The sequence below is a fragment of the Uranotaenia lowii genome, chromosome 2 (genome assembly GCF_029784155.1).
Source record: "Uranotaenia lowii strain MFRU-FL chromosome 2, ASM2978415v1, whole genome shotgun sequence".
In the NCBI taxonomy this organism is placed as follows: Eukaryota; Metazoa; Arthropoda; class Insecta; order Diptera; family Culicidae; genus Uranotaenia; species Uranotaenia lowii.
Window position 1 is genome coordinate 244,622,343 of NC_073692.1, and position 27,932 is coordinate 244,650,274.

General features: G+C 35.5%; 2 protein-coding genes across 4 annotated transcripts in view; one reads left to right on the forward strand and one right to left on the reverse strand.

The window, feature by feature from the left end:
• Positions 1-27,932, forward strand: part of LOC129746801 (protein outspread) — a 609,098-nt gene that overhangs the window by 110,628 nt on the left and 470,538 nt on the right. The window lies entirely within an intron of this gene.
• Positions 267-840, reverse strand: LOC129746803 (uncharacterized). Its single transcript, XM_055740685.1, has 2 exons — positions 628-840; positions 267-562 (listed from the first exon to the last, which is right to left on the reverse strand). The coding sequence occupies exons 1-2, from the start codon at positions 823-825 to the stop codon at positions 362-364; spliced, it is 399 nt and encodes a 132-aa protein (XP_055596660.1). The 5' UTR covers positions 826-840; the 3' UTR covers positions 267-361.

Below are 27,932 nucleotides of genomic sequence, written 5' to 3' on the forward strand. Positions count from 1 at the left end.
GGGGAGACTGTTCTAGAAACAGTTTAGATAAAATCTAAAAATTGCTTACGGAAGCGTATTTTTTGTATCGAACTGTTTTTGTTACAGTTATTCTTAAAATTCCCTTGTAACTGAACTTTTACAGTAATAGTCGCAAAACGATTCGATATGACGTTCTTCCAACGTTATGCGTATCGTATTCTGAATCGTATACGGGAATGGAGCACGCACACACACTTACAAAAGTAAGCTTTATTTTCGGGTAAATATTACAAAAACGATTTTTAGATTTTATATACATTTTATTCCCTTTTATTATACACTTTTATCACTTCTATGTACTAATAATAATAAACATAATTACCATCAACTCGGTAATCCATCAATCAACACCGGTTAGCGAATGGACGAATGGAGCAGGGATTCTCCTGGAGCGACGGCACCAAGTCCTTTTCGACTGAAGGATTCTAGGTCTCTTTTCCGATACACCATCCGTGTCCACCCGAACGTTGGCGTAGCTGCTGGATCCAGAAGTCTGGATGGTTTCTCCCTCCGTGACTTTTCTCCTCCAGGGAATATGTTGCTGAAATATAAAAAAAAACCTTTCTCATATGCGTTAAGATTAATGTTTTTGCTAATGAAAATTACCTCTCGGAACATCGCTGGTGTCCGTTTCCCTGTTTGCAGTTGCCGATTGCCGTTCGTCGAACCGGAAAGGGTGCTTCTTGTACGGCGTCCGGGAGTTGTACCACTTCGATCGCGCCGAAAATCGAAAATTTTTCTTGCGGTTGTTGACGTTTTGTTTATGTTGTCGGCAGTGATGCCAACTACACTGATTTTATTCATAATTGTAGAAATATAAAATAAAAAATATGAGAATTAAAAAGAGATATGATGATGCTTTTACAGAATGTTACCATTGTTGTGCGGAAAAAAGAGTTATTGATCTAAGCCGATAAGTTTTAGGAACAGAAAAATTTCAAGGACATTACATTTAAACGACATATCATTGAAAAAAATTAAACGGAAGTGAGTGATATTCTTTGAACTCAACCAGCAATGTGTTCAGTTCAGTTTATTTTATCAATTTATTGCATCATGAGATAATTAATTAATGCAAAAAAGATCAAAACTAATGAATCTTTGTTCGGTAAAAAGGTTAAATATATATTGATGAATGTGGCATGATTCATAAGTAACAAAAAAGAATTTTTTATATGTAAAACTCATCTCAAAGTTCATTGTAGATAGCATGAGTCAAATCCAAAATAGAATATCAGAAGCTCATATTAGTATCTTAATGAAAAGCTTGAAATTTTATCTATGTATCTAACATTTTATCGTCATCAACTATAAATGCTTATTATCAGCCCAATAATGTAATGTAAGTTTTATTTTCTATGTACAATGCGTTAATTTTTAATTCATATATCAACAAATATATGATTGATTCGAAAAATATTTTTTAAAGATATATTAAAAACCTATGCTAAATTTTCTTTTTTCAAACCATCTGGCATCTGTGATCCGCGTTTCGGTCATTTTTTACGTGAGTTTGACATTTGACATGAACATGAATTGAAGTAAATCGTTTAACCATTCTTTCACCTTTCCATGATACCGTCACTTATTCATATGAACGTTTATTTTGAGTTCTTATCGTTGTCGGAGTAAAGTTTAATATTATAGCTACGTTTAGAAATACAATCACTTTTTTTGGGACCGTAGATGTATCGTATTAACTATTTGAGATATAGTTTTTTAGTATGCGGGAAATTAGAGCCATAATATTTTCACAACATTCATTTATATCCAAAATTTATGAAAATAAGTAAGTAAACTTTATGAATCAATAGTTTTTTTAAGAAACAATTATGGGTCTATGAAAAAACCAACAACTTTGCTGGTGATGTACTAGATCAAAAATTAAAACGCCTTTGCTTAGACAACATTTTGATATTGTATTTGCAAATTACCTAAATCTTGTGTTGTCTACACAAAGGCGCCAAAATACTGATGAAGTTACAGAATCTGTTCGTAATATTGTGAGGTTAATAAATCTCAAAAGCTTATTTTGGTGTCAGCTTGCTCTCAATTTTTAATTAATGAAAGCTTAAAGATGCTTGATTTTGCTATCGCCTAAAATTTCACAGCACAAAATGCTATCATTTTGCTGTTGACACCTCATTATACTCTCAATTTGCTTTCGATTAAGGCATCAAAGTCTGCTCGGGAAGTAGTGATATCAAGAAAAAAATACCCATCTATTTTGAGAGCAGTTAGCCCAGAGAAAATTCAGAAATTTTGCAATGAGTCTCAAATCTTATTCAAGAAACTGATTAGTCCGTTCCTTTTTTATTGCTGGTGAAGTATCGATGAAGTAGTAAAACGGTTATACCCTAAACGGACGTCAGTTTTCCATTGATTACAGAATTTGGATCTTATTGCAATACTTTATACCATCAGATTTTTAAGATATGTTTTTTATCCAATTATTTATTACTGAACCCCTTTGAAAGCATCTATTTTCAAATAATATTTATAAATATTTTTTTAACAATTTATTGATTTTGAGTTCGTACGCTCGATAGCTTCGTTTGAACTTGAAGAATTTTGAAGAAAATGCATCAATTAAAAAATTAAATTTTTTAATGCCATAAGAAATACTAATGAATAAGAGCAATCAATAATTTAAGAAATTTTCCCGCTTTATAACAAATTCCTACATAATCATATGAAGCCTTTGGCAGAGACCTCTACGCTTCGTTCCTCTTTTGTCTCTGTATCTTTTACGTTTTTCATCACATGATTGGCCTGGCCGGAATTTCTCAAACCCTGAGGTCTAAAAAGCTTCGTTTTGGTTCTAAACTCATCCATTTTTTTTGCAGAATTTTTAAGTAACGTTTACATGAGTAAATTTGAACTTTTAGGTTTGTATGGGAACAAATGTTGTATTGAAAAATCAACATCACTATAGTTTTTGTACCAATTTATAATTTTTCCAAAGGAAATTTTCCGCTGAACAACTTTGTCGAAGACTGTAACTTCGTATCTTATTAGACAAAAAAGTTATTAGCTTTAACAAGGGTATGTCTCTTGGCATTGAAAAACTAGATGCCTAGCGAGGTATTGCATGCATGACTACTTTTCATACAAGGGGTCCGTTACCACTGGCTTGGGACAGGTTTGACTCATCTTACTCCCTTCCAACTGTTCGAAACAAATAAAGAATCCTGAAATGGTACCTAAGTACCCTACCCATAATTCTAAAGTTGTCGAGATACTCCGGCTGGCTTGAACCCACAACCCATTGTATATCAGTCTTCCGATTGTTTAATGTCTTGTCCATTCCCCCCACTAAACTCACAATAGAGTTAAGCTGTTTCATTATATAATGAATTAATAATATTGTTTCATATCTGACCTTGTTACCACCTGCAATTTCATTTCATAATAGTTATTTCTCTGTTTTGAAAGGAACTCGAGAATCCCTTTGTAAAATAAAAAATAAAAAAAAAAAAAACAAACAAAATCAATCGCAATTCTTTAGTCTTTTGAAATTAAATAACAAATAAAACATTATTATTATTTCACCAAAGGTTTTAAAATCTATACTGAATAGATTTGAGAAGCAGCAAACTGTTAGACCAAGCCCACCAATGGTTGCTAAATCGCGAATCGAGTACATTCAGCAACATATCTATCAACCCATCATCGCATCAACAGTCGCTAACTAGATTCGAGAAATAGAATTCGAGCAGTAGGTTGTTATAGGATGCGTTTATGTAGCAACCCGGTAGCAACGCAGCCTGTCGTCGCCATCAGAAAATAAACAAAAACAAACCACAACCTGGATCGCAACAATGGGTGCGAAAATCAGTAAGTAGATAAAAAGGCAACCAATCAAAACATCTAAAATACCGACCGAAATAGCATCGTCGGGTGGGCTTGGTCTTATGGTCGCAGCAAGCTTAGCATTGATAGACTGCACTTTGGCAATATCATGAAAAAAAACTTCCCCAAACCGGCGATCGCCAGTTTTTTTACCTTTGTATTCAATTTTGAATCTTTATGGATTTTCATACACAATATGATACACTTCACAACAAAGTTTGCGCTTTTCACAGATTCATTTCAAGACGGAATTGCAGATGGTAACAAAAAAAATATTGCAAGGAACAAGCTCACCGATTTATAAGCTGCGAAATCCGCATCGGCTGGCAAACATTCTCATTAGGTTTCTTCCCACTATTTGCGTATCACAATTCATTTTATCAATTGAAAAAACACGCAGATAATGAAACATATTTCGTAGTTTTAAAATAGAAAGTAAATTGGATTGATCTCACCGAAACTTCTAATGGAAGCAACTTTGCTAGTGTTCATTTTATGCTTCCAAAATATCCCATCGCTCGATCCGTCTAATTTCAATATCATCCTCCAGCTGATTTTCGACTTCTTCACTTTATTCTAACACTGATACTCAACATTGTTTTAATAAGTGTCCAAACAAATACAAGAATTTAAATTTCCTCACAAAACAAAACTTTTGGAAAAAAATTTACCGGAGCACAAACTTTTCCAAACTTCACCGTTCAAGCACACGCCTACTTCTAACAAAAATGATGTTGATTTTTCAGTACAAAATTTTCATTTTGAGAAAGGGTTTGAGATATTCTAAAATTACCCCAAATTAACTCAGTCTACTGGCCATAGTAGATTCTGCAATACATGTTTTATGTATAAGATACTTCAATGACCGCACGATATCTGAATGTGATTTATGCCAAAATCCAATGGAGGGCAAACGACATATGCTTCAATGTCACTTTTTAAAGATAGATATGAATTTTAAGAGATTCATTCTATTTGAAACTGATAAAAAATTTGAATTTCTACAGCAAATGAACAAAAATTATAAGAAATATATATTTCTGTTTCTCGTTCGCCCATGTTAAACTTACATGTTTTTATATCGTTAAAATATATTGTGTTGTATTCCTCCCAAAGATGTTGTGGTTATCGGAACAGAGAAAATTAATTACTTTGAAATGGAACCAAATAAATAGGAAACTCATTACAAAAGATATTTTGCAAGACTTGTTTGAACTTTGTTTTCCAACTCACATGAAAGTGATTCATGTTTTTACTTTCGTGTAAGTCATTCCTATTCAGTTTCATTTTCGAACACACGTAGGAATTTGTAACCAGTGTATGGCCATCTGAAAAGGAACCAGGTGTTTATTTCATGGCCTGCTACTGCTGCAGAACCGTGGTTATCCATCAAATTCCGGGAACTCGAAGTAGTATCTGCTGTAACCGAAATGGCAATATACTACCAATTGATCGCGACCCCTGATTCCCACAGCTGCTGATAGACTCGATTGCCAACTTTTGCCTAACGATAGCAGCAACAGCAGCAGCAGCCACAACAGATCAATCGGGTTGTCCGTTTTTGGACAAACGAAAGTTAGGAATACCTCGGCTACATACATCTGCCCAAAACATTATGCCGCGACGCGTGGACCGGTTCTCGATTCGCCTTCAGCAGCCCGTGGAGTGGCCTTTGCAAAGTCCAGGACTGGAGTCCGCAGTCCAGATGGGCCCAAGTCCCGTTACCGGAGGAACACGGCTCGGTTGTTGGTGACGACTGTGGCAAATAGGTCCGGCTCGAGGTTCCGGAATCTATGTGGCTCTTTAGTCATGTGTCAATGTTTACATCGTCTTTTGGAGAGAAGTTGGAAACGAAGTTGAAAAAAAAATCAATGGAGGGAGCCATAAAATATGTATGTACGACGAACGAAAGGTTCATCTCGAGAGTTGGTCGCTTTTATTGGGAATGGATCGATTTATTCAGTTGAAATATTTTGAACGAATTGAATTTATTTAATGAAATCATAAGTTTTAAACTAACACATACAAATAGCTTATTTGAAGCTCCGACTATCCTTTAAGTATAAATGAAATATAAAACAATCGTGAGGAAGAGAAAGATGAAACGTGATGAAAAGTGTTTAAAATTAAAATGTAATTGTGGTTTGTGAAACGTGGATTGTCGACCAAAATTCTTCACTTTATAATATTCCGGGTTTCAATTCAATTTTCTCTTGCAGGGTCCAGCCACACGGTGGTCTTGCTATGTACATAAACAAAAACTTAAAATTTAAAATTAAAAACAATTTAAATCATGATAGCCTTCACACTATCAGTACAGAGCTCTTTATAAATGGGAAAATTATAGACGTACACGGTATATACAGGCCACCTTCATTCTCATTAAACGATTTTTGTGATTATTTAGAATTGTTATTGTCATCTGTACCTGACAAACATTCGTGTTTTATTATAGGTGACTAGCTGACCCGGTGTGCTTTGCTACACCTTTCAAAATCAAATTATATTTTCAAAAATTATTCAAATTTTTATTGGTTTCTTGGCATTATTTTAAATCAAATTATAACATAATTTATGAGCAACCGCTATAAAATGAGAGCTGCAGCTGGAGTTTTGAATTGCAACATAAATATGATTGCAACATAAATATGATTTAAACTAATTTTCTGAATCTTGATCAATAAATTTGTGTTAAAGATCTGATAATGTTAATCTGTCTGGAGGGTCTCAAATTATTCGTACGCAAACAATCTAACTTATAAAATATGGTTGTTTTTGCTTGATATGTTCTGAATTTATGCTAAAAACTGATAAGAGAGCCCCCTCCCCTGTCCTTCCCTTCGCCTTCTGCTGAATGGAGGTCGTGATCTTTAATAATCATACCCATTTTATTCGTTCTCAAAAATCATTTTATATCAAATATAGTTCCATTGCATTGGTTGATAAGTTTTTAAGCTTTACAACAAAATGTATATGGAGCCTCCTCCTTTCTTCCCCTCTCTACACTGTAAAGCGTAAGGGTATAACAATCGTAGAAACATATCTCGTGACCAAGTACTTCTCCATGGCATATTTGTTTCCATTTGTTGGCTTCGTTAGCATAAATTGAGAACTTATGCTAACAAAATTGTATTGGGCTCACCTCCCTTCTCCTTTGTACCTACTCACTGAAAATGTGTCAGATAATCATAGAATCATACCAAAATGATTTTCCATGTTATGTTTTGTCCATTTCTCGGATTTTGTAAAAAAAAGTTAAATGTAAGCCTCCTCTTCCCTTCCTATATTCCCAATTCTATCATCCTACTGCAAGAAAGGAATTGATTCACATATAAAAAAGTATTTTTCGTACTCAATTACTTTTTGATGCCAAATTTGGTTTCATTTGGTCGGGATTCGACCAGGCCGAACTGAACGCCATCAGCAGTTTTTCGAGTCACTTGAGTTTATTGTTCAAATATTTTCAATTCTAGATGAATTTCGTAAAACTTAACGACAAGAATCAATAGTTTACAATCCAAGAAACACATCCCAATGAATTATTTCAATATTTTTGGTCTCGCATACGAATTACATGAGTTATAAATAACGCTGTTTAAAATTTTTCTGATGGCGTTCAGTTCGGTCTGGTCGAAGCCAGGCCATTTGCTCGATTAATTCTCGAGTTATGCAAAAAAATTGTATAGGAGCCCCTTTTCCCCCTTTAAATCTTTCCGCTAAAACAGATGGGGCCTCAATTTATAATAGAAACATTTCTCGTATCCAAATACCCTCACATGCCAAATATGGTTCAATTTGATCGATCAACTCTCCAGTTATACTGAAAATTGTAAGGGAGACCTTCCTCCCCCTTTTCATCCACCTCTTTGAAGGAGTGAGGGATACCAAATATTCTTAGAAGCATTTCTCGTACCCAAATATCGTTCCATGCCAAATTTGGTTCCATTTGCTGTTGTAGTTCTTGAGTTGTGCAGTAATAACTGTATGAAACTTCCCTCCTTCTTTCTTTCCTTCCCGCTGGAAAAAGGAATGGGTCTCAAACAATCATAGGAATATGTCACGTTTCCAAATACCCGCCCATGCCAAATTTGGTTCCATTTGCTTAATTAGTTATTGAGTTATGTAAAAAATTATAAAAAAGGCCCCCTCCCCCCTTAACATCTCTCTATTGGAAAGAGGGAGGGGTCCCAGATGATCGTTGAAATATTTTTCGTATCCAAATACCCTCCCATGTCAAATTTGGTTCCATTTGCATTATTAGTTTTTGAGTTATGTGTAAAAATATGAAAGAGGCCCCCTCCCCCTTTCTCCGGGAAAGAGGGAGGGGTCTCAAATAATCATAAAAATATTTTTCGTTTCAAAATACCTGTCCATGTCAAATTTGGTTCCAATATCTTGATTGGTTTTCGAGTTATATGAAAAATTGTAAGGTAGCCCCCCTCCCCCCTTCCTATCACCCCACTGAGAGGAGAGAGGGGTATCTAATATTCATAGAAATATTACCCGTCCCCAAATACCACCCCATGCCAAATTTGATACCGTTTGCTTGATTGGTTCTCGAGTAATGCAAAATATTGTTTATTATTTGGGAGGCCCCTTCCTGTTTGGGGGAGGGGTCTCAAACCATAAAAGGAACCTTCTCCGGCCTCCAATACCCCCACCTGCCAAGTTTCACGCAAATCGGTTCAGTAGTTTCTGAGTCTATAGGGAACAGACAGACAGACAGACAGACAGACAGAAATTCATTTTTATATACATACTAGCTGACCCGGTGTGCTTTGCTACACCTTTCAAAATCAAGTGATATTTTCAAAAATTATTCAAATTTTTATTGTATTATTGGCATTATTTGAATCAAATTATAACATAATTTATAAGCAACCGCTATAAAATGAGAGCTGCAGATGGAGTTTCGAATTGCAACACAAACCATAACTTATATTCTGAATCTTGATTTATAAATTTGTTTTAAAGATCTGATAATTTTTATCTGTTTCCTTAAGTTTCGCCCTAAAAAAGAAGGGTCCCAAATTAATCGTTTGCAAATAATCTAACTTATAAAGTATGGTTGTTTTTGCTTGATATGTTCTGGATTTATGCTTAAAAACTGATTAGAGAGACCCCCCCCCCTGTTCTTCCCTTCACCCCCTGCTGAATGGAGATTGTAATCTTTAATACACATTTTTTTCGTTCCCAAAAATCCTCTTATATCAAATATAGTTCCATTGGTTGATAAGTATTGAGGCTTTACAACAAAAATTGTATGGAGCCCCTTTCTTTCTTTCCCTCTCTACACTGTAAAGCATAAGAGTCTATAACAATCGTAGAAACATATCTCGTAACCAAGTACCTTTCCATGCCATATTTGTTTCCATTTGTTGGCTTCGTAATCATAAATTTAGAACATATGCTAACAAAATTGTATTAGGCTCACCTCCCTCCTCCCATGTACCTTCTCACTGAAAGGAGGATGATGTATCAAATAATCATAGAGTCATACCAAAATGATTTTCCATGTTAAGTATTGTCCATTTCTCGGATTTTGTAAAATAAAAGTTAAATGTAAGCTTCCCTCTTCCCTAACTATATTCCATGCCATGCCAAATTTGGTTTTATTTAAATAGTAAATTTTTGAGTTATGTATAAAATTGAAAGGGAGTACCATCCCCCTTTCCGTTCTCTTCTTTCAATAGAGGGGTGATAACTTAATATTCATAAAAGTATTTTTCGTACTCAAATACTTTTTGATGATTATGATGAAATTTGGTTTCATTTGCTCGATTAATTCTCGAGTTATGCAAAAAAAATTGAAACCCCCCCTTCTTCCTTTATATCTTACCGCTTAAAAGGTACGGCTTCAATTCATAATAGAAACATTTCTTGTATCCAAATACACTCACATGTCAAATATGGTTCAATTTGCTTGATCAGCTCTCCAGTTATACTGAAAATTGTAAGGGAGACCTCGCCTTCCCCTTTTCATCCACCTCTTCGAAAGAGTGAGGGATACCAAATATTCATAGAAGCATTTCTCGTACCCAAATATCGTTCCATGCCAAATTTGGTTCCATTTGCTGTTGTAGTTCTTGAGTTATGCAGTAAAAATTGTATGAAACTCCCCTCCCTCTTTCCTTCCTCCCCGCTGTAAGAAGGAAGGGGTCTCAAACAATCATTAGAACATGTCACGTTCCCAAATACCCGCCCATGCCAAGTTTGGTTTCATTTGCTTAATTACTTTCTTAGTTATGTTGAAAACTATAGAAGAGGCCCCTCCCCCCTTTATATCTCCCTACTGGAAAGAGGGAGGGGTCTCAAATAATCATAGAAGTATTTTTCGTATCCAAATACCCTCCCATGTCAAATGTGGTTCCATTTGCTTTATTAGTTTTTGAACTATATAAATAAATATGAAAGAGGCCCCTCCCCCTTTCAACTGGAAAGAGGGAGGGGTCTCAAATAATCATTGAAATATTTTTCGTATCCAAATACCTTCCCATGCCAAATTTGGATCCAATATCTTGATTAGTTCTCGAGTTATATGAAAAATTGCAATGTAACCCCCCTCCCCCCTTCCTATCACGCCACTGAAAGGAGAGAGGGGTACCAAATATTCATAGAAATATTCCTCGTTCCCAAATATCACCCCATGCCAAATATGATACCATTTGCTTGATGGGTTCTCGAGTTATGCAAAAAATTGCCTTTTGTTTGGGAGGCCCCTCCCCCCCTTAATGAGAGAGGGAGGGGCCTCAAACCACAATAGGAACCTTCCCCTGCCTCCAATACCCCCACCTGCCAAGTTTCACGCAAATCGGTTCAGTAGTTTCCGAGTCTATAGGGAACAGACAGACAGACAGACAGACAGACAGACAGACAGAAATTCATTTTTATATATATAGATATAGATATACATGTTCCAGTGAATCTGAAGAATAATAACAGCACTGCGAAATATAAAACTCTGCTCGAGTCTTTTGGATTTGAATGCTCAAATACTTTTGTAACCAGGCCCAAAAGTCAAAACATTTTGGATCATGTGATCTGTAAGATTGTAAGATTTTCAAAGATTGAAAAATGACACAATTTATACAGATGCCAGTGACCACTTGCAGGTTATAACTACTTTCAAACTTTTGGCTGAGAAAAATAAAATCTTTTTAGAAAAGTATTTAATTGATCACAGAAAACTTAGCGAACAATTCCGAAACTACTTGCAGAGTATTGTTGCTATTGAAGATGCTGATCTCTGTTTACAAAATATCATTTCAACCTACAACTCTTTGCTTGAAATTTGTAATAAAAAAGTTGTAAAATGTGCTAGTCTCAAAGAAAAAAGCTGTCCATGGATGACTTTTGATCTTTGGACCTTAATAAAAATAAAAAATAATTATCTTAAACGCCTGAAACGTGATCCTGGTAACTCCCATCTAAAAGATATGCTCGCTCATGTTTCCAATAAAGTTAAAATGTATAAAAGAAAATGTAAACAAAACTACTACTCCTCCATCTTGAACAATACTCCTAACTCGAAGCTTTGGAAGCACATTAACAATATTTAAGGTAGATCCAAGATGAAAACTTCACTTTGTCTGCAAGAAAATAATACACGTATTGAAGACAATCCTGGAATTTGTCAAATCTTCAATAATCACTTTACAAATGTTGGAAAAAATAAGCTAGAGTAAAGTTGCCATCCGTCCCGCAAAAGCGGGACATGTCCCGCTTTTTTGTTGAATGTCCCGCCGTCCCGCTTTTTCCTTAAAATGTCCCGCTTTTTTTTCTTGGAAATTTTATTCAAAGTTCACTGACTTACACTAGTAAAAATCAAGCTTTAGCCTCAATTTGAATTCATTGGTTCAACACATGAAATCTTTCAAATACGTCTTACCTCAAAATAAGCAGCATTTTTAATAGTTTATATAAGACAATGCTAATCAACTCTAATGATCTTAGCATCACAGTAAGATTCTGATTCAGTTAAGCGTTTTTCTCCTACCAATGCAATGTAAATACCATCAAGTCACCATTCACCGCCCAGTTAAGCGGTTTTTCAACTTCAAACATGTGTAATAAAAAAACGATTGCAGATTTTTATTCGCTTTCTTTTCCAATACTTCTCAAAACTGCTCTACTCTCAATAAAAAATTTAGCGGAATGCGAAAAATGTACGCTTTTCAAAATAATTAACTAAACTTGGGGGTGTTCAACTGGCCCTATTACCGTCCACTCGCCTTTTTCCGGTACCAATAATGTTTTCTTAAGGAAAAACTATCTAACAACACGGACATGGTTCTTTTTAGTATTTTCCATGTAAGGAGCTGTCAAAACCATATTTCGGATCTTGGGAGAATACATTTTGTGAAATTTTTCCCGCAAATTTTGTACAAATTTTAACAAAGTGCGTTGACTGACAAAATGATGATTCCCGGCCAACAGCCTCAAGTAACCGGTTACTTTCAGCGATAAAACATCATTTTTTAACATAATCCAACTAAACGCTACTTACAATTTACACATTTGACACAATACATGCGTTAAAAACAAAGAAATTGTGCATGACCGGTCATTAGGAACCAACACTTTTGTTTATACACCAATTACCGCCCATAACTAAACGCTCCAAAAAACAACAACTATTGAAAAAATCGAAAACTTTCCGATGCAAATCTATTTTACGATAGTAAAACTATCGTTTCAAGTCGATTTTAGGTCAAATATGTACTATCTAGTAAACAAAAACCCTTTTTATGCTAAAAGCAACATAATGCTTAGTTCGCTAACAGGCGTCGAATTTGATAATTTGACCGGAAACGAAAAACCAAATATTTTATTTCTGGCTATAGTTAGTATAATGAAGTGATGTTTTTTTCAGTGAAATGGTCGAACAATGATACTTACACAAAACACAGGTCTTATTTTTGGGGAAAACATCCCGGTTTTTTTCAAAATACACATAAAAGGGGGATTTTGGGCGGTAAATGGTGTCTGGGCGGTGAATGGCTACTTGATGGTAACTTTGTTATGAAAAAAAAATGGTTTAAGTTGCTAAAGCGATTATAGATCTTAATTTTCGGCATAACATTTATACATTGCTTCATTTTATACACCGTCTTTTTAGACTCAATTGTCCAAAGTATACAATGATGGAAATTTTCTTGAGTTTTCAAATTTTTAAAACAAATTTTAAGTATGTTTGTTATTACACAAAGGTTTTATAGGCGGTTAATCCCGCCGTTTACATATAGGACTTGAAATATTTTCTCTAAAATAACGTGTTAATTCGCGAGAAGCGCGGAAAATAAACGTGATTGTGGTAAAACCGTATTAATAGATGTTATTTAAGAAAAAACTGAGCAAAATCAATCCGTGTAACAACACCTTAGTGTCCTTTCTATGAACAACTTTGGCTGAGAGATTTTCAAAAATGTCCCGCTTTTTTCGGCTGTGTCCCGCATTTTTTCGTGAGATGTCCAGCTTTTTTCTGAAAGTATCTGACAAGCCTAAGCTAGAGAGACTCCTGCGAACTCTTCTTTCAACACTTTTTCCTATATGGAACGAAACTCCAACTCAATATTTTTGTACCCTACCAATCCAAATGAAGTTAAAAATATTCTTATGGAATTAAAAAATATGAAAAGTTGTGGACCTGATAAGATACCTACAGCACTTCTTAAAACTAACATTGAATATTTTGGAAATATACTCTCACAATGCTTCAATCTCATGACAGAAAATGGAGAATATCCTGATTGTCTGAAAACCGCGAAGGTCATACCAGTTTTCAAGTCAGGAGATACTGCCAACTTTAATAATTATCGACCGATATCTACTTTGAGTGTTTTTAACAAAATATTTGAAAAACTATTAACAGTGAGATTGAATAAATTCCTCATTGACAATAATACACTTTATTGTAGACAGTATGGTTTTAAATCTGGGTCTAGTACTTTGATTGCAATAGGCGAATTAGTTGACTCAATTATCGAAAATATTGATTCCAAGAATATCATTGGTGGTCTGTTTCTGGACTTAAAAAAGGCGTTTGACACTTTAGATCATGAAATACTCCTGACCAAACTAGAGTACTACGGTATACGAGGTGTAGCCAATGACTTAATTCGTAGCTACTTTTCAAATCGGAAGCAATTCGTGTCCATTGAAAACACCAGCAGTGCACTTGAAAAAATTGAAATAGGAGTTCCACAGGGAAGTAATATTGGACCATTACTTTTCCTGATATATATCAACGACTTAAGCAAGCTTCCCTTACATGGAACTCCTCGTCTATTTGCCGACGATACTGTACTTTTTTACCCTGACAAAAATCCTAATACAATAATAAGGAATATGGAGGAAGACCTCGGATTGCTAATTAGCTATTTCAACAGCAACCTTTTGTCATTGAACTTTTCAAAAACTTAATATGTAATGTTCCACTCAGCCCGAAAAATTGTACCTCCACACAATGATCCATTGGTTGGGAGGTGTACCATTGAAAAAGTAAATGAATTTAAGTATTTAGGCATACTTTTGGACGAATCGCTTTCTTGGAATAATTATATCACTCATATTTAAAGGAAAGTGTCCTCGTTTTGTGGAATTCTTTGGAAAATTAAACAATTTGTTCCACGCCACGTTGTTTTCAAGCTTTACTATGCGTTCATACATTCCCATCTAAATTATTTGATAGCTTTATGGGGCAGGGCCTCTATATCGTCTTTATCTCGGCTTAAGACCTTACAAAACAGATGCCTGAAAACTATTTTAAATTTGCCTTTGCTTTATCCGACATCAGCACTATACTCAGACACGTCGCACAATATATTGCCTTTATCTCAGCTTTGTGACTTGCAAACAATGATTTTTGTGTTCGATAATCTCCGTTCCACTGATACCTCTCGTAACTTGAAATTCACTGTAGTATCGCGCACCCATAATACCCGACAATCAAACTATTTACAATGCAGTAGATCTAGCTCGGCCTTTGGTCAACGTAGAATATCTTTTACCGGACCTACTAAATATAATTCTTTACCGCAGTAAATAAAATATTCTCAAAACCGTAACATATTTAAAACGAAACTAATCCAACATCTTAAGCAACGCTGAACCTATAACAACAAATCATCATGTCAGTTTTTTTTTATTTGCATTATTTTTTATTTGTATTTCTCATTTTAATTTGTAATTTTTTTAACTCAATAATTAAGCAGTATTGTAATGTTCTTAAATATACTTTTTTTTGTTTTTTTGTTATTTTTACTAAGTAAGCAAGAAGGATCTCTTAAAAGGAAACCTTATTCCACTGAGATCCCTTCTCTAGAATAATACTTTAATCTTAATATACATTTCCTCGCATTAAATATATTTGTGTTCTCAACATGCTTAAATTTTTTGCTCGCGTTCATTTGTAAATTTTTGCTGCCAGACATGTTGAGAACTGAAGTGTCCATTACCAGGGGGCTCAGTTGAGTTTTTTGGTGTGGGGGAGTGTGTCGGGCCATTAAAAAAATACCATTCCGCTCATTTTCAACATGTTTCAGCATATTCTAATCTTCTATTAGTCTATAATCCTTCAATTCCTCAATATTCTTTCTCAATGAATAAAACATTCCACCGATATAGCCAATATACACCGATATAATTTCATAATTTAAAATAATCTTAATTTTTCTTTTTCATTACAGGTAAGTGGAGAAATATTGTCTGTTTAATGCGTTATAAGTGAGTATAACAACAAAGAATTGCCAGAGAAACTACACCAATGAAATTAAAACATAGATTTTTTCAAAACTTAAGAGGTGTTTTTGTCGCCGCCACGTTATCCCGTTTGTTTTAAAATATTTTGATCTATTTCGGAACTTCTGTTTCGATCGATAAATTTTAAAACTGATTGAATAGCATCCAAATACTTGCAAAGATATGCAATTGGTGTTTTGTTGTGATGTTGATTTTTTTTTAGATTTTAAACCAATTGGTTTATTCATTCCAAATTGATCAGAAATAAATTTTCAGGTGCAAGAATAAAACAAATCCCCTATAATGACAATTTCTACCATATTTACTTTTTTGACAACTTTGACGAATCTGTCAATTTTGTCAAATCGTTGAAGGATCATTTTAAATAACAATGAAGTTAGCTTGAATGTGAATGAATCATCTATTCGCTGCTTAAATTTCTATAACTGTTTTTTACTTTTTACTTCATCATTTAGCGCCACCTGTATGACCAGACCGTCTATAAAGCCGCCACGATCATCCCATAACAACAGGTCGCTCACTTGTAATGCTCGGGTGATTAACATGAGTGTAACAATGTGAACCAGTTAATGAGCATTCGCGCGTCAATCGATGTAAACATTTAATGGGCTATCCACAAACATAGTTGCGGTTCTTCACAAAGGCTAGGTCCACCTATCTACGAAAAAAAAAAACGATGCTTGGCTTTAGTGAAAACGCTTTGCCACTGCACGGGTCTTTTTCATCTACTTCTTTTTCTAAGCAAGGTTAATACATATTTCACGATCCACCTGCCACATGACGCCGCATTTTGGAATTGTTATCTCCCATGCATTGATGCACCGAGGAAAACTTCACACGCGAGGTGTAATTCCAACCACACCTCAATATTGATGATCGAGGGAGGGGGAATGTGTAGGTATGCTTTCTTTTTTTGTGGTGTCCCCTTCTATTCACCTGATGAGCGAGCATCATGTCGCCGTCGAATAGAGCGGAGGCAAAACAATTTGTCATGTGGAGAATAAATGTTGCTTCATTATGCTGAATGCAGTCTTAAATTGGAAGATGTTTTATGTGGCTCTTCATACGGATGCTGTCGAACCCTTTAGGTCGATACATAGTTACAATGCAATGGTAGTAGGCTGCCGTATACCGGGTGCAACTTTGTATTTATTGTTTTGTTTGGCGCAGTGTATAGGAGGCCGTGATGTTGTCGTTTCTGATGCTCCGCCTTATTCAGTTGATAGATAGAAGAGAGAGAAAACAACATTCAGCACCTACTGCGATCTGCTAAAGTAGAAAAGAATGTTGCTTAATGCATATTTCATTGTTCGCTTCATTAACCTAAAATCATTGCCAGCCAGCGAGAAACACCCTATTTCAGGTATCTGGCAGTCGGCATTCTTGTTGCACCACAAACGGTTTCTTACTTTACCCTAGCCTGGCATGTGGTCTGACCCATCATCCTACACAATCCTTCCGAACCACTTGTCATTGGAAGAGAACAACCGCGTACAGTGCCAACCAACAAAGTAGTAATCAACCGGAAAAATTCTATATGCACTTCGGTATTACATTATCCTACCTACTAGACAGCCATGCAATATGACAGATGGACCAAGTTTTCCGGGAGTGTTTTTTGTGGTAGCGTTTTTCCCTTCTCTCAACATCAGTGCATTATTGGAAAATATCTTACCAATGATGTTGGCGATAGAGGAGCACACCAAGGAAAGCACTAGTAAGTAGATGGGAGCTACACAGAGCGATCGAATCCGTTAATTCGTATGTTACCCCCGTACATTATAAGCCTACTGAGATCGAAATCCGCAGATAAAGCGGGGCAACCAACATTAACTCTTGTTTGTTCCTTTTCGGATTCTAACAACCTTTGCCCTGCTCCACGCCTGCTTCGTTTGAATGATGAAATATAGCATTGCAAACATATTTCCATTCTGTGTGCCTCCTCTCTATTGGGAGGGACGCCTGCAGAGATTCGTCTCGTTTTGCGTAGGATTCTAACATCGATCGATCGAGTTTGTTCGGTTGCAACTTTGTTGCACACTGCACCGTACCAGGTCTCACCATCAGCACGTGTAGCACAATCTAGGTGAGTACATAACTTGCATTTCATCGCTTCGATAGTTTTGAAAAGAAAGAAAAAGATAGGTACCCATTGCTTTTAGTTAATCTACATCCATCGATGAAATCAATAGCATTGGCATGTGGATCGAAACGAAAGTCATCATCGAGTTGGGGTTAGAAGCAGAGCATCGAGACACTATTTTTTATGACCCGGTCAGTTGATATTCTTTTCATACAAGAAAGCCATTAAAGTTGATTTAGCGGTTTCTGGTCATAGTTGCTTGAGCCGAAATCAGGTCAGTTCAAGCTGTACATTTTCAGCCTTAGATAAAAAAAAGAATAGATTTGTTACTCAGAATAAACAAAAATGATTCACTGAGGAAATTTTTGAAAAATTTCGGAAATTCGCTACACAAAAATCATCCAGCTACGGCTAGAAAAAACAGTTCACCGGAAACGCGTGTCGCGAATACAAAAACATCGATCTTAATGAATCTGTGCTGCTATTTTTTATGTCAGCTCAGAATGTGAGCTGTTACTACACTGTGTTTTTGTATGAAGCCGCCTGTCAAAGTCGTCATAAATATTCAACGCGATTCAAATTTGTTGCAGCAGCCAGTACCCTTAGGTATAGGTATTCGGCTCACTATTAGCGCTGTGTTTTGTTTACCGCTTGTCAACCACAACATCACAGAATAGTTATTTTGTTTTGTTGCAAACAAATGGTTAAGTGAAAACAAAAATCAACGAACGATGAGACTTGCTTTGTTCTATATTGAATGAATTTTGATTTATTGCCAATGCAATGTCCTTTGAACTTTTTGTAAATAGGAATGACTGTTACAATTCAAACTGAGAATAATTTGTGATATTTTTTAGATAGCTAAGAATGCCGAAATTCTTTGAATGTGGACTGAGCCATTGTTCAGGCGGCAAAGAGCTGCGAAATAAAAAAAGCCTTACGTTTAACTTCCTTTCGGTACATTTTTCACAGCCTACTCGACCTTGTTTCAAGTAAAAGCTAAAGTTCATAACAAAAATACGCTCACATTCTTATAATCTGAGTTTTGCCTTGCTCTTTACACGGAAAGGAATTTTTCATGAAACATCAATATGTCACTCAAACGCAACCAATTGGTAAATCATAGCTTGTGGGGAATCATGAGCACTGAGTACCCTATATTTTTTTTTGAAAACGAACACACACATATAGGATCTCAGTGAAACTTCATGTTTCTTTGAAGAGATCTATTTTACTTAACTTTAAGGCGTACATCTTTCAAGGATATTATGGCTAGGCAATCTTACAAATGCTAAAACCACCAGACCACAGAAAGAGTACTATATGTGCCGTGATCGGGATTCGATCTCATGGACTCTGGCTTAGAAGACTGGAACGCTATCCTCTAGGCCACGACCGGCGGCAATTTTGGTGTTCTTATACACATTCAAAACTCAAAAAAACATTTTTTCTATCATAAAGTTTTTATATGCCAAATGAAAATTATGAAAAATATCCAATCAGTTTTATTGAATACAATCGGGAGAAAACTTAAGTCCTATATGTAGGGGCCAGAATAAATGAGGGACTTAGGTTTTATACAACTTTATTGTTTGACATCTGGAGCAATAATGATGAAATTTCAGTCGTACGATCGTGGCCTCCTTATTATAATCATACATGCTCATTAGATCCCTACAACTCAGCCATCCTGAACAATCATATTGTCCTCAATGTGTCACTTCTAAGACATAAAATTAGAATATAAATTTTATAGATTTCAATTCTTACCAGGTATGTTGCACATAGTCCAGTATGTATGGCGGGTGCAGCTGGTAGTGAAGATAGTGTCCAAGAAGACCCAGGATCGTGTTCAGGACGTACACTGTGGTGTCCATACGTCGTTAGTCGTAAATAAACCGAACCGCTGACTTGAAACAGCCACGAAGTTGTTCTCTAAGTAGGGCCGACAATCAAGGAAAGTGCTAAAGGTTCGAAGTGTGCACACAAAACAAGATGTTGTTCGCAGGAGCTTCGGAACCGGACTTCGAGAATATTATGGCTTGCGTCTCCTTGGGATTAGGCTTAAGACACTTTGTGTGCTCCATCTCTCTATAGCATGAAGATCGGCGTTGATTTCGTCAATCAGACGATTTACCTCTGAGTTAGAGGCTCTGACACAGGACCAGATGTATAAATTTAAGGTCGTCGGCATATAATAATAATAAAAATAATAATTCGTTTCATTCATATAACATAAGATTTGTACATTCTTTATGATTTGTTACAATTAGGTTTTTAACTTGTAGTTTTAAATATTGGACAATATTTCGTTTCTGACGAACTTTCATACCTAACTATAAAAACCGATTACTGTATTATCGATGCAAATTTTATTAGTGAAGCTGATTTCGTTTTTGAGGATTTAATATGGATAGGAAGATTATTCCAGGTTGAAATGCCTCTAACGATAAACGAATTATTAAAATAAACCGAGCAATGCAATGGATTAGTTAAACACAGTGTTCTGAATTTCTCACAGGACCAAAAATTCTTTTGAGATAATGTGGAGCTTCTTTATGAAGAATTCTGTGGATAACTACGCAGGATCTAAATTTGTAAAAATTATAGAATGAACAGCCTGTTAAAATCTTTTGTAGGTAGGAAACACTGGAATATCTAGACAAGTTGAAAACGTAACGAACGCATGACTTCAGTGCAACACGGAGTCTGTCCGTGGACCTAACAGAACAATTTGAATAAATAAAATCGCCATAAATGAATAACGGATTAACATAGCTTTTGAACAATTATAAATTAGTTTCAACATCAAGGTTCCTCGTGGTAAGATTTAACTGTTTCAAAGGTCCATAAATTTTGCCACACTGTTTAATGACTTGCCTGTTCCATAACAATTCCCGGTCAAAAATGATGCTGAGAATTTCGGTGAAAACTATCTCAGAATTTGCCAGATAAAGCGTAGGGGTGTCAATATTTCAGTTAGAAGCATAGAGCCTTGGTTTTAGCTGGGTTAACAGGTAGAAAATTCTGAACAGACCATTGATTGATTTGTTCTAAGTTGTAAATTATTTTATCACCAACAGCTTCCATTGATAACGAATTGTCAGAACAGAAATATATTTGTACGTCATGACAAACATCTGAACGCTACAGTATTTTAAAAAAGATAGCAGGTCATTAATAAAGAGAGAAAACAGCATTGGCCCCAAAATCGATCGTTAACATCGAGAAACAACCATCTATTAAAACTGATTAGACCCGTCCTTGAAGGTTTTTTAGGTTTAGGTTCATTTTAGCTGCAGATCCAGAAAAAGTTTAATTTTGATATCAATTTTTCAATCAACTTCAGGTTCTCATTTCAGGTCTATTTTACAAGTGGCCTTCAGCGAAGAATACACGAAGCGCATCTAAATCAGTCTCTTCGGCAGATTGCGATTTTTTCGAATTCCTTCTCTACGTAAGTTGTTCCACAATTGTTTAGCAGGTAGGTCAGCAGAAAGATGACGATTTGCGAATCTACGTTTGACTTGATGAATCAGCGTGTTAGCCCTGTTCCGAGTTTTTGTGTACTCGATCCACTGTGCATCACCTCGTGATCTATTGAGCCTAGATCACGAAGAGTAAATAGCGCGTTCAACTTCGCTCGCTTGTCTTTCACAACAATTTGATGTGCTTTGGTGCATGCCGATCGAGTGGAGAGCGCAGCAGTTCAGTATTCAATTCGGCTTTGGTTTAAAGATGAGGAGTTGTACAAGATGGCCAGGCATATTTTGAGACAGTTGATGTTGATTTGGATGGCCAAGAACTCAAATCTCTGTTCGTTAGGGGTCAATGGATCGTAAGTTGACTTCAGCAGTGTAGACCTTTTTACACGTACAGTCCGATACCGCCATATGCTCGCACTCGACGGCTAGCAGGAAGAGGGTGGCTTACAAATTTAACGGCGTTGATCCGGTAAGCATACTGAGATATTACCATTTCGAACAATAGTCGATATTACTATCATTATAGTCGTTTTACCATCATTATGGCATTCGCGACTTTATCAACGTTGCAGTTGGCGGATCGTTATTGAAAAACTATCCGGTACAACTGTGTTCGATGTTTACTCTTGGGCTCGAACTCGCGGACATCGGCTCAGGAGACAACAGACTTGCCAACTGAGCTATATCACCACAAGCCACAACCCAAGCAACCAAAAGTTCGAATATCACTTAAGGAACGAACTAATAAGTTCATATATAGTACAAAAGTTCTGTGGAACTTTTTTGCTGTTCAAAATGGTTTTTCGAGGTCCACGGAACTTCATTCTTTATCAAGTTCAGCCAATACTCAAAGAAAGCTCTAAAGTACTGTTTTTTTTTTTTTTTTTTTTTTTTTTTTTTTTTTTTTTTTTTTTTTTTTAATATATCTTTATTAGTACCAATTCATCATTACATTTATATTACATTAATACATTAAATTAGGTGTTCAGTTCAATAATGAACTTTCAGAGCCCTATAGTTTAATAATCACTAAAATTTATTTATTCGACTTAAATTTGCTGAGCACAATCAAGCATTTTTATAAAGGAGAACATCCTGTAGTGAAAAAAAAAATATTTTAAACTAAAAACTAAAGCTATCCTAAAATTAAACTAATTGTAGAGAGAGCGAATCTCTGCGATGGAAGACTGCATCGATTTTCCTCTGAAGTTAGAGATGATTTTGTTGGCCATCTCTTCGATCGATTCAATGCCCGCAATCCGATGAAGATCTTCGGTGCTGTGCCAAGGTGGAAGCCGCAAAATCATTTTCAGAACCTTGTTCTGAATCCTCTGGATGGCTTTCTTCCTCGTCGCGCAGCAGCTAGACCAAATCGGAACTGCATACATTATCGCTGGTCGGAAGACTTGCTTGTAAATAAGCATCTTATTCTTCAGGCAAAGTCGGGATTTCCTGTTGATGAGAGAATAAAGAGATTTAGTGTATTTATTACATTTAGATTGAATATCTTCAATGTGATTCTTAAAAGAAAGATTCCGATCAAGTGTGAGTCCCAAGTACTTCACGTGATCAGACCATTCTAAAGAAACCCCATTAAAAGTTATGGAATGATTTTCATTAGGTTTTAAAAAATTTGCTCTTGGCTTATGGGGAAATAAAATAAGTTGAGTTTTGGAGCCGTTAGGAGAAATTTTCCACATTTTCAAGTAATTCAAAAAGGAATTTAAATTTTGTTGCAATCTACTGCGTACTACCCGTAAATTTCGACCTTTGGCTGAAAGCAAAGTATCGTCAGCAAATAATCTTCTACCTTTTCCTTCTGGGACATCAGGAAGATCAGAAGTAAAAATATTGTATAAAATAGGTCCAAGTATACTACCCTGAGGGACACCAGCTCTAATGGGTATCCTTTCAGAGCATGAATTTTGATAGCTTACTTGCAAAGTTCGGCTAGTCAAATAATTTTGAATAATTTTGGTGAGATATACAGGAAAATCAAATCGAGCTAATTTAGCTACTAAACCTTTGTGCCAAACACTGTCAAAAGCTTTTTCAATATCAAGAAGAGCAACACCAGTTGAATAACCTTCAGATTTGCTAGCGTTAATCATATTAGTTACACTCAAAAGTTGATGTGTAGTAGAATGTCCATGACGAAAACCAAATTGTTCATCAGGGAAAATAGAATTCTGATTAATATGAATCATCATTCTATTCAAAATAACTCTCTCAAATAGTTTACTTAAAGAAGGAAGCAAACTAATTGGTCGATAACTTGAAGGCTCTGAAGCACTTTTTCCAGGTTTCAAAATTGGAGTTACTTTGGCATTTTTCCATTTATTGGGAAAATAAGCCAAGTGAAAACATTTATTGAAGATTTTAACTAAAAAATTTAAAGTGCTTTCAGGCAACTTTTTAATAAGAATATAGAAAATCCCATCTTCCCCCGGGGCTTTCATATTTTTAAATTTTTTGAAAATCAATTTAAGTTCATCAATATTTGTGTCACAAGAACTTTCAAACACAATTTGCTTAGAAAGAATATCATCAAATTCTAGGGAAATTTGAGCATCAATTGGACTTACAACGTTTAAATTAAAATCATGAGCAGACTCAAATTGTTGGGCTAATTTTTGAGCCTTTTCTGAATTAGTTAAAAGAAGTTTATCCCCATCTTTCAAAGTAGGAATTGGCTTCTGGGGCTTTTTTAGAATTTTAGTTAATTTCCAAAATGGCTTTGAGTAGGGTTTTATGTCCTCTACTGCTTTAGCAAAATTTTCATTACGAATGAAATTTAAACGACGTTTGATCTCTTTTTGAAGGTCGCAATAAATTAATTTCAAATAAGGATCCCTAGTTCGTTGAAATTGGCGTCGACGAATGTTTTTCAGTCGTATCAAAAACTGAAGATCATCATCAATTAAAGGTTGATTAAATTTATGTTTAACTTTAGGTATTGAAGCGGCTCTAGCATTGACTATTGAAGTTGTCAAATTTTCTACAGCCAAATCAATATCTTCTATTGAATTCAATGGAACGTTTACATCTAAATTACGTTCAATAAAATTCATATATCGCTCCCAGTTAGCCTTTTGAAAATTAAAAGTTGATTTTAAAGGGTTTTCAATGGGACTTTGGGATAAAGAAAATGTTACTGGAAGGTGGTCTGAATCGAGGTCCGCATGAGTAACTAATTGACTACAATGCTCGCCTAAATCCGTTAGAACCAAATCAATTGTGGAGGGATTTCTAATTGAAGAAAAACAAGTATGCCCATTAGGATATTCAACAGTATAATAACCAGCAGAGCAATCATTAAACAAAATATTCCCATTAGAATTTGATGAAATATTATTCCAAGATCGGTGTTTTGCATTAAAGTCACCAATAATAAAAAATTTAGATTTATTTCTGGTGAGTTTTTGTAAATCTCCCTTCAAAAAATTTTTCTGTTCACCGCTACATTGAAAAGGCAAATATGCGGCAACAATTATAATTTTCCCCATAGAAGTTTCTAATTCAATTCCAATTGTTTCTAAGACTTTTGTATTGAAAGAAGGAAGAAGTCTAAATTTGAGACGACTATTGATGACAATAGCTACACCCCCACCTTGTCGATCAAGTCGATCATTTCGTAAAATTTTAAAGAAAGCATTGCTTTTCAAGTTATTGTCTGGCTTTAAAAAAGTTTCAGTGATGGCAGCAATATGTATGTTTTGAGTTTTCAAAAATAAAAAGAACTCGTCTTGGTTAGCCAGCAAAGATCTAGCGTTCCAATTCATAATATTTAAACATCTATTTGGATCCATGAGGGAATCGTAAAGTCATAATAATTTTGTTAGCATAATTAAAAGAAGTTTGGAAAGCTTCAAACATTGAATTTGCTTTCAACATAAGTTGCATCATTTCCATTAAATTTTGATGCAAAAATTTTAATTTTTCCTCAGTAATCTCACCCAAATCAACAAAATTGTTAGAATCAGAAGAGGAAGGAGAAGAAAAAGTATTTGAATTTCGGGGATTTTCCCAAGCCTTCGCATGAACGTTGAGACTTGGTTTTTTCCCATTTTTATTAGTTAAACCTGAAGAGGGCAACCCATTTTCAACCACCTCTGAGAACGATAAACAAAGAGTCTGTGGCGCAGAATCAGCCCAGGTAACATTAAAATCACTTCGGGTATTACCCAGCCGTGATTCCAATGTAGGCCGAGGCTGACTGCGAACAGGCAGGTTGTTTGCCGGTCTGACGTGGGAAGACGAAAAAGAGGAAGGAGGAGAAGAAACTTTTCTGGAAACTTTGGGGTTTTTCCTAGAAGCAACAATTTTTGCCCTAACGGGACAATCTAGAGAATTCGAGGAATGATTACCTGCGCAATTCGCACACTTAAAAAATTCTGTTTTTGGCTTATCACCACCAAAAAGGCATTTAGATTTTTCATGATCGAATGAGCCGCAAAACATGCATCTGGCATTCATTCTACAATTTTTAGTGCCATGACAAAAAGCTTGACAACGACGACATTGCGTAATATTTTGTAAAAAATTGGTATGAGATTTACGAAAATGTTCAAATTTTACTCGACAATGAAACATAAGACGAGCCTTTTCCAAAATTTTCAAATTATTAACCTGATCCTTTTTAAAATGGATCAAATAAAGCTCAGGAGCAAAACCAACACTACTGGTATTATTCATGTTGGTTCTTTTCCTCATTTGAATTACTTGAATTGGAGAAAAACCTAACAAAGAATTTAATTCATTTGTGATCTCATCCGGTGTCTGATCGCCGGTGAGACCACGAAGTACAACTTTAAAAGGACGATCACTTCTAGTGTCGTACGTAAAAAATTGGTGTTTTTTATTATTCAAATAATTTAAATTTTTTTGAAAATCATTAAAAGATTCCGCCAATATACGAGCAGTTCCCCTTCGACCGATCTGAAAAGAAATCTTCACATCCTTGACGGAAGTGACGATTTCTTTTCGAAAGGCATTGAAGTCAGGAATCGTGACCGTTATTGGTGGAATCTTTTCGTTTTTAAGAGTATAAGAAGAAGAAGAAGGTTTCTTAGTACTCTTATCAGAATTAAATATGAATATTTCCTCATCACCGATGTTATGAAGGACATCGAATGAATTGGAAATTTCAACTTTTTTGGCAGGTGGCCCTGGATTAGGTTCAGCAATCCGTTTTCTTCCGGCCCTTGAGCCGGCCGAAGACTTCCCCATGCTGGAAAGAAAAGAGAAAATATGAATAAAAGAAAATGAAAATAATTTTAGCACTGAAAAGTGCTGATTGAAATACAGGTAAGGAAAAAATAAATAATGTAAAATGTTCCTGCAGGTACACAGCAACGATACGATGCTCCGGCGTACGTGTTGACGGCTCAACGGTACAGATGGAAGTGATAAAGTACTGTTTTGGTTTCTGCTTCTACTTTTTGGGAACTTGTAAGAAGTTTGTATGAAGAAAAACAATCTACTTGTTACGTACTTTTTTTTTTTTTAAATTAATTAGCTATCAAAGGGTTGCAAGTCTTTTTGTACAGCTCAATAGTTCGTAAAAAGTCTCTGTTGTACTATTTTGTAAACTTGAAAGTTTTTAATTAGTTCCAACGGGTGCTCAAAAGCAACTTCGCATTATAGAAACTTCGAAGTAGATTATAAGACTAAAATCTACTTTTTTCGAACTTCAACACGTGTTTGCATAAATAAACACATCGTTACTTGGGAAACAACTATGTGAAGTACACATTTAGTCCCGGAAGAACTTTTTAACAGCTTGAAAGTGGGAATTAAGTAGAAATAAAGAACCTGAAAGTCGTTTTAAAGAAAATCATCACATCGAGTAAAATCGTTGCCTACTCATGATGTTCATATAGGGCAACAAGTATGGATCTCGACTTTCAAGCGGTGAGCTCGGGTTCGAGGCTTGGTAAGAACATGTTTTTTAAATGTAATGTGAGTTAGTAACAAATATAGTTGATTAATATGAATTAAATTAGCGGACTTGAGAAGGCAATTGAAAGAGCGTAAGAGTATTTTTTTAGATTTTTTGTGCTGCTTATAAAGTGGATTTAGAAGCTGGTTAAAAGTTGTTTGACGATTTATGCGAACTTTTTGTCAACTTTAAAGTTCGTTTAACTACTTAAAAATTGAGCTGAAAAGAAGTTGTATTAGCATACTCGATTAAGCTGATCAAACCTGATAGAGGAATGTTATCCGAACTTTTGGTTGCTTGGGAAAACACCGAATGGATAAGCCTTTTTTGCTTAAGCCTTAGAGTAAGCTTCCAAATTCGGAAAGCACTTCGAGCTTTTGTATTAGATTGTCAAGTAGCTTGAACTGCGTTTTTCGGCGGTCTTCTATTCGATCGGTTTCGAGTATCAGATTACGCATGCTTCGTGTAATTCATTCCGAGGGAATCAAGCTCTTCTTTCAGTTTAGCCAATTGTAGAGATAGTTTATCAACTTTCTTATTTTGATCCACAAGAGAATGAGATAGACTATCCGCGTTTTGGGGATTGTTTGGAAATCAGGTTGCCACGAACACAACAGTTTTCGCACGAGAACTGGAAACTTTCTAGTTCAGGGATAAGGGCTAATGGAATCCTAACACATTAAGTATGGAACAAATTTGAACAGAAATCACAACTGGTATTTGCCGAGTTTCCTTCTTTCTTCTTCGATTTCTTTGCGATTTTGTTGGATATGGGGTTTTTTCTCCCACA

Bases quoted from the DNA above. Each gene is read 5' to 3' on its own strand.
- LOC129746803 (XM_055740685.1), bottom strand. From the start codon at position 825: ATGAATAAAATCAGTGTAGTTGGCATCACTGCCGACAACATAAACAAA. The intron at 563-627 runs GTAATTTTCATT...TTTATATTTCAG, and splicing joins CACCAGCGATGTTCCGAGAG to CAACATATTCCCTGGAGGAG.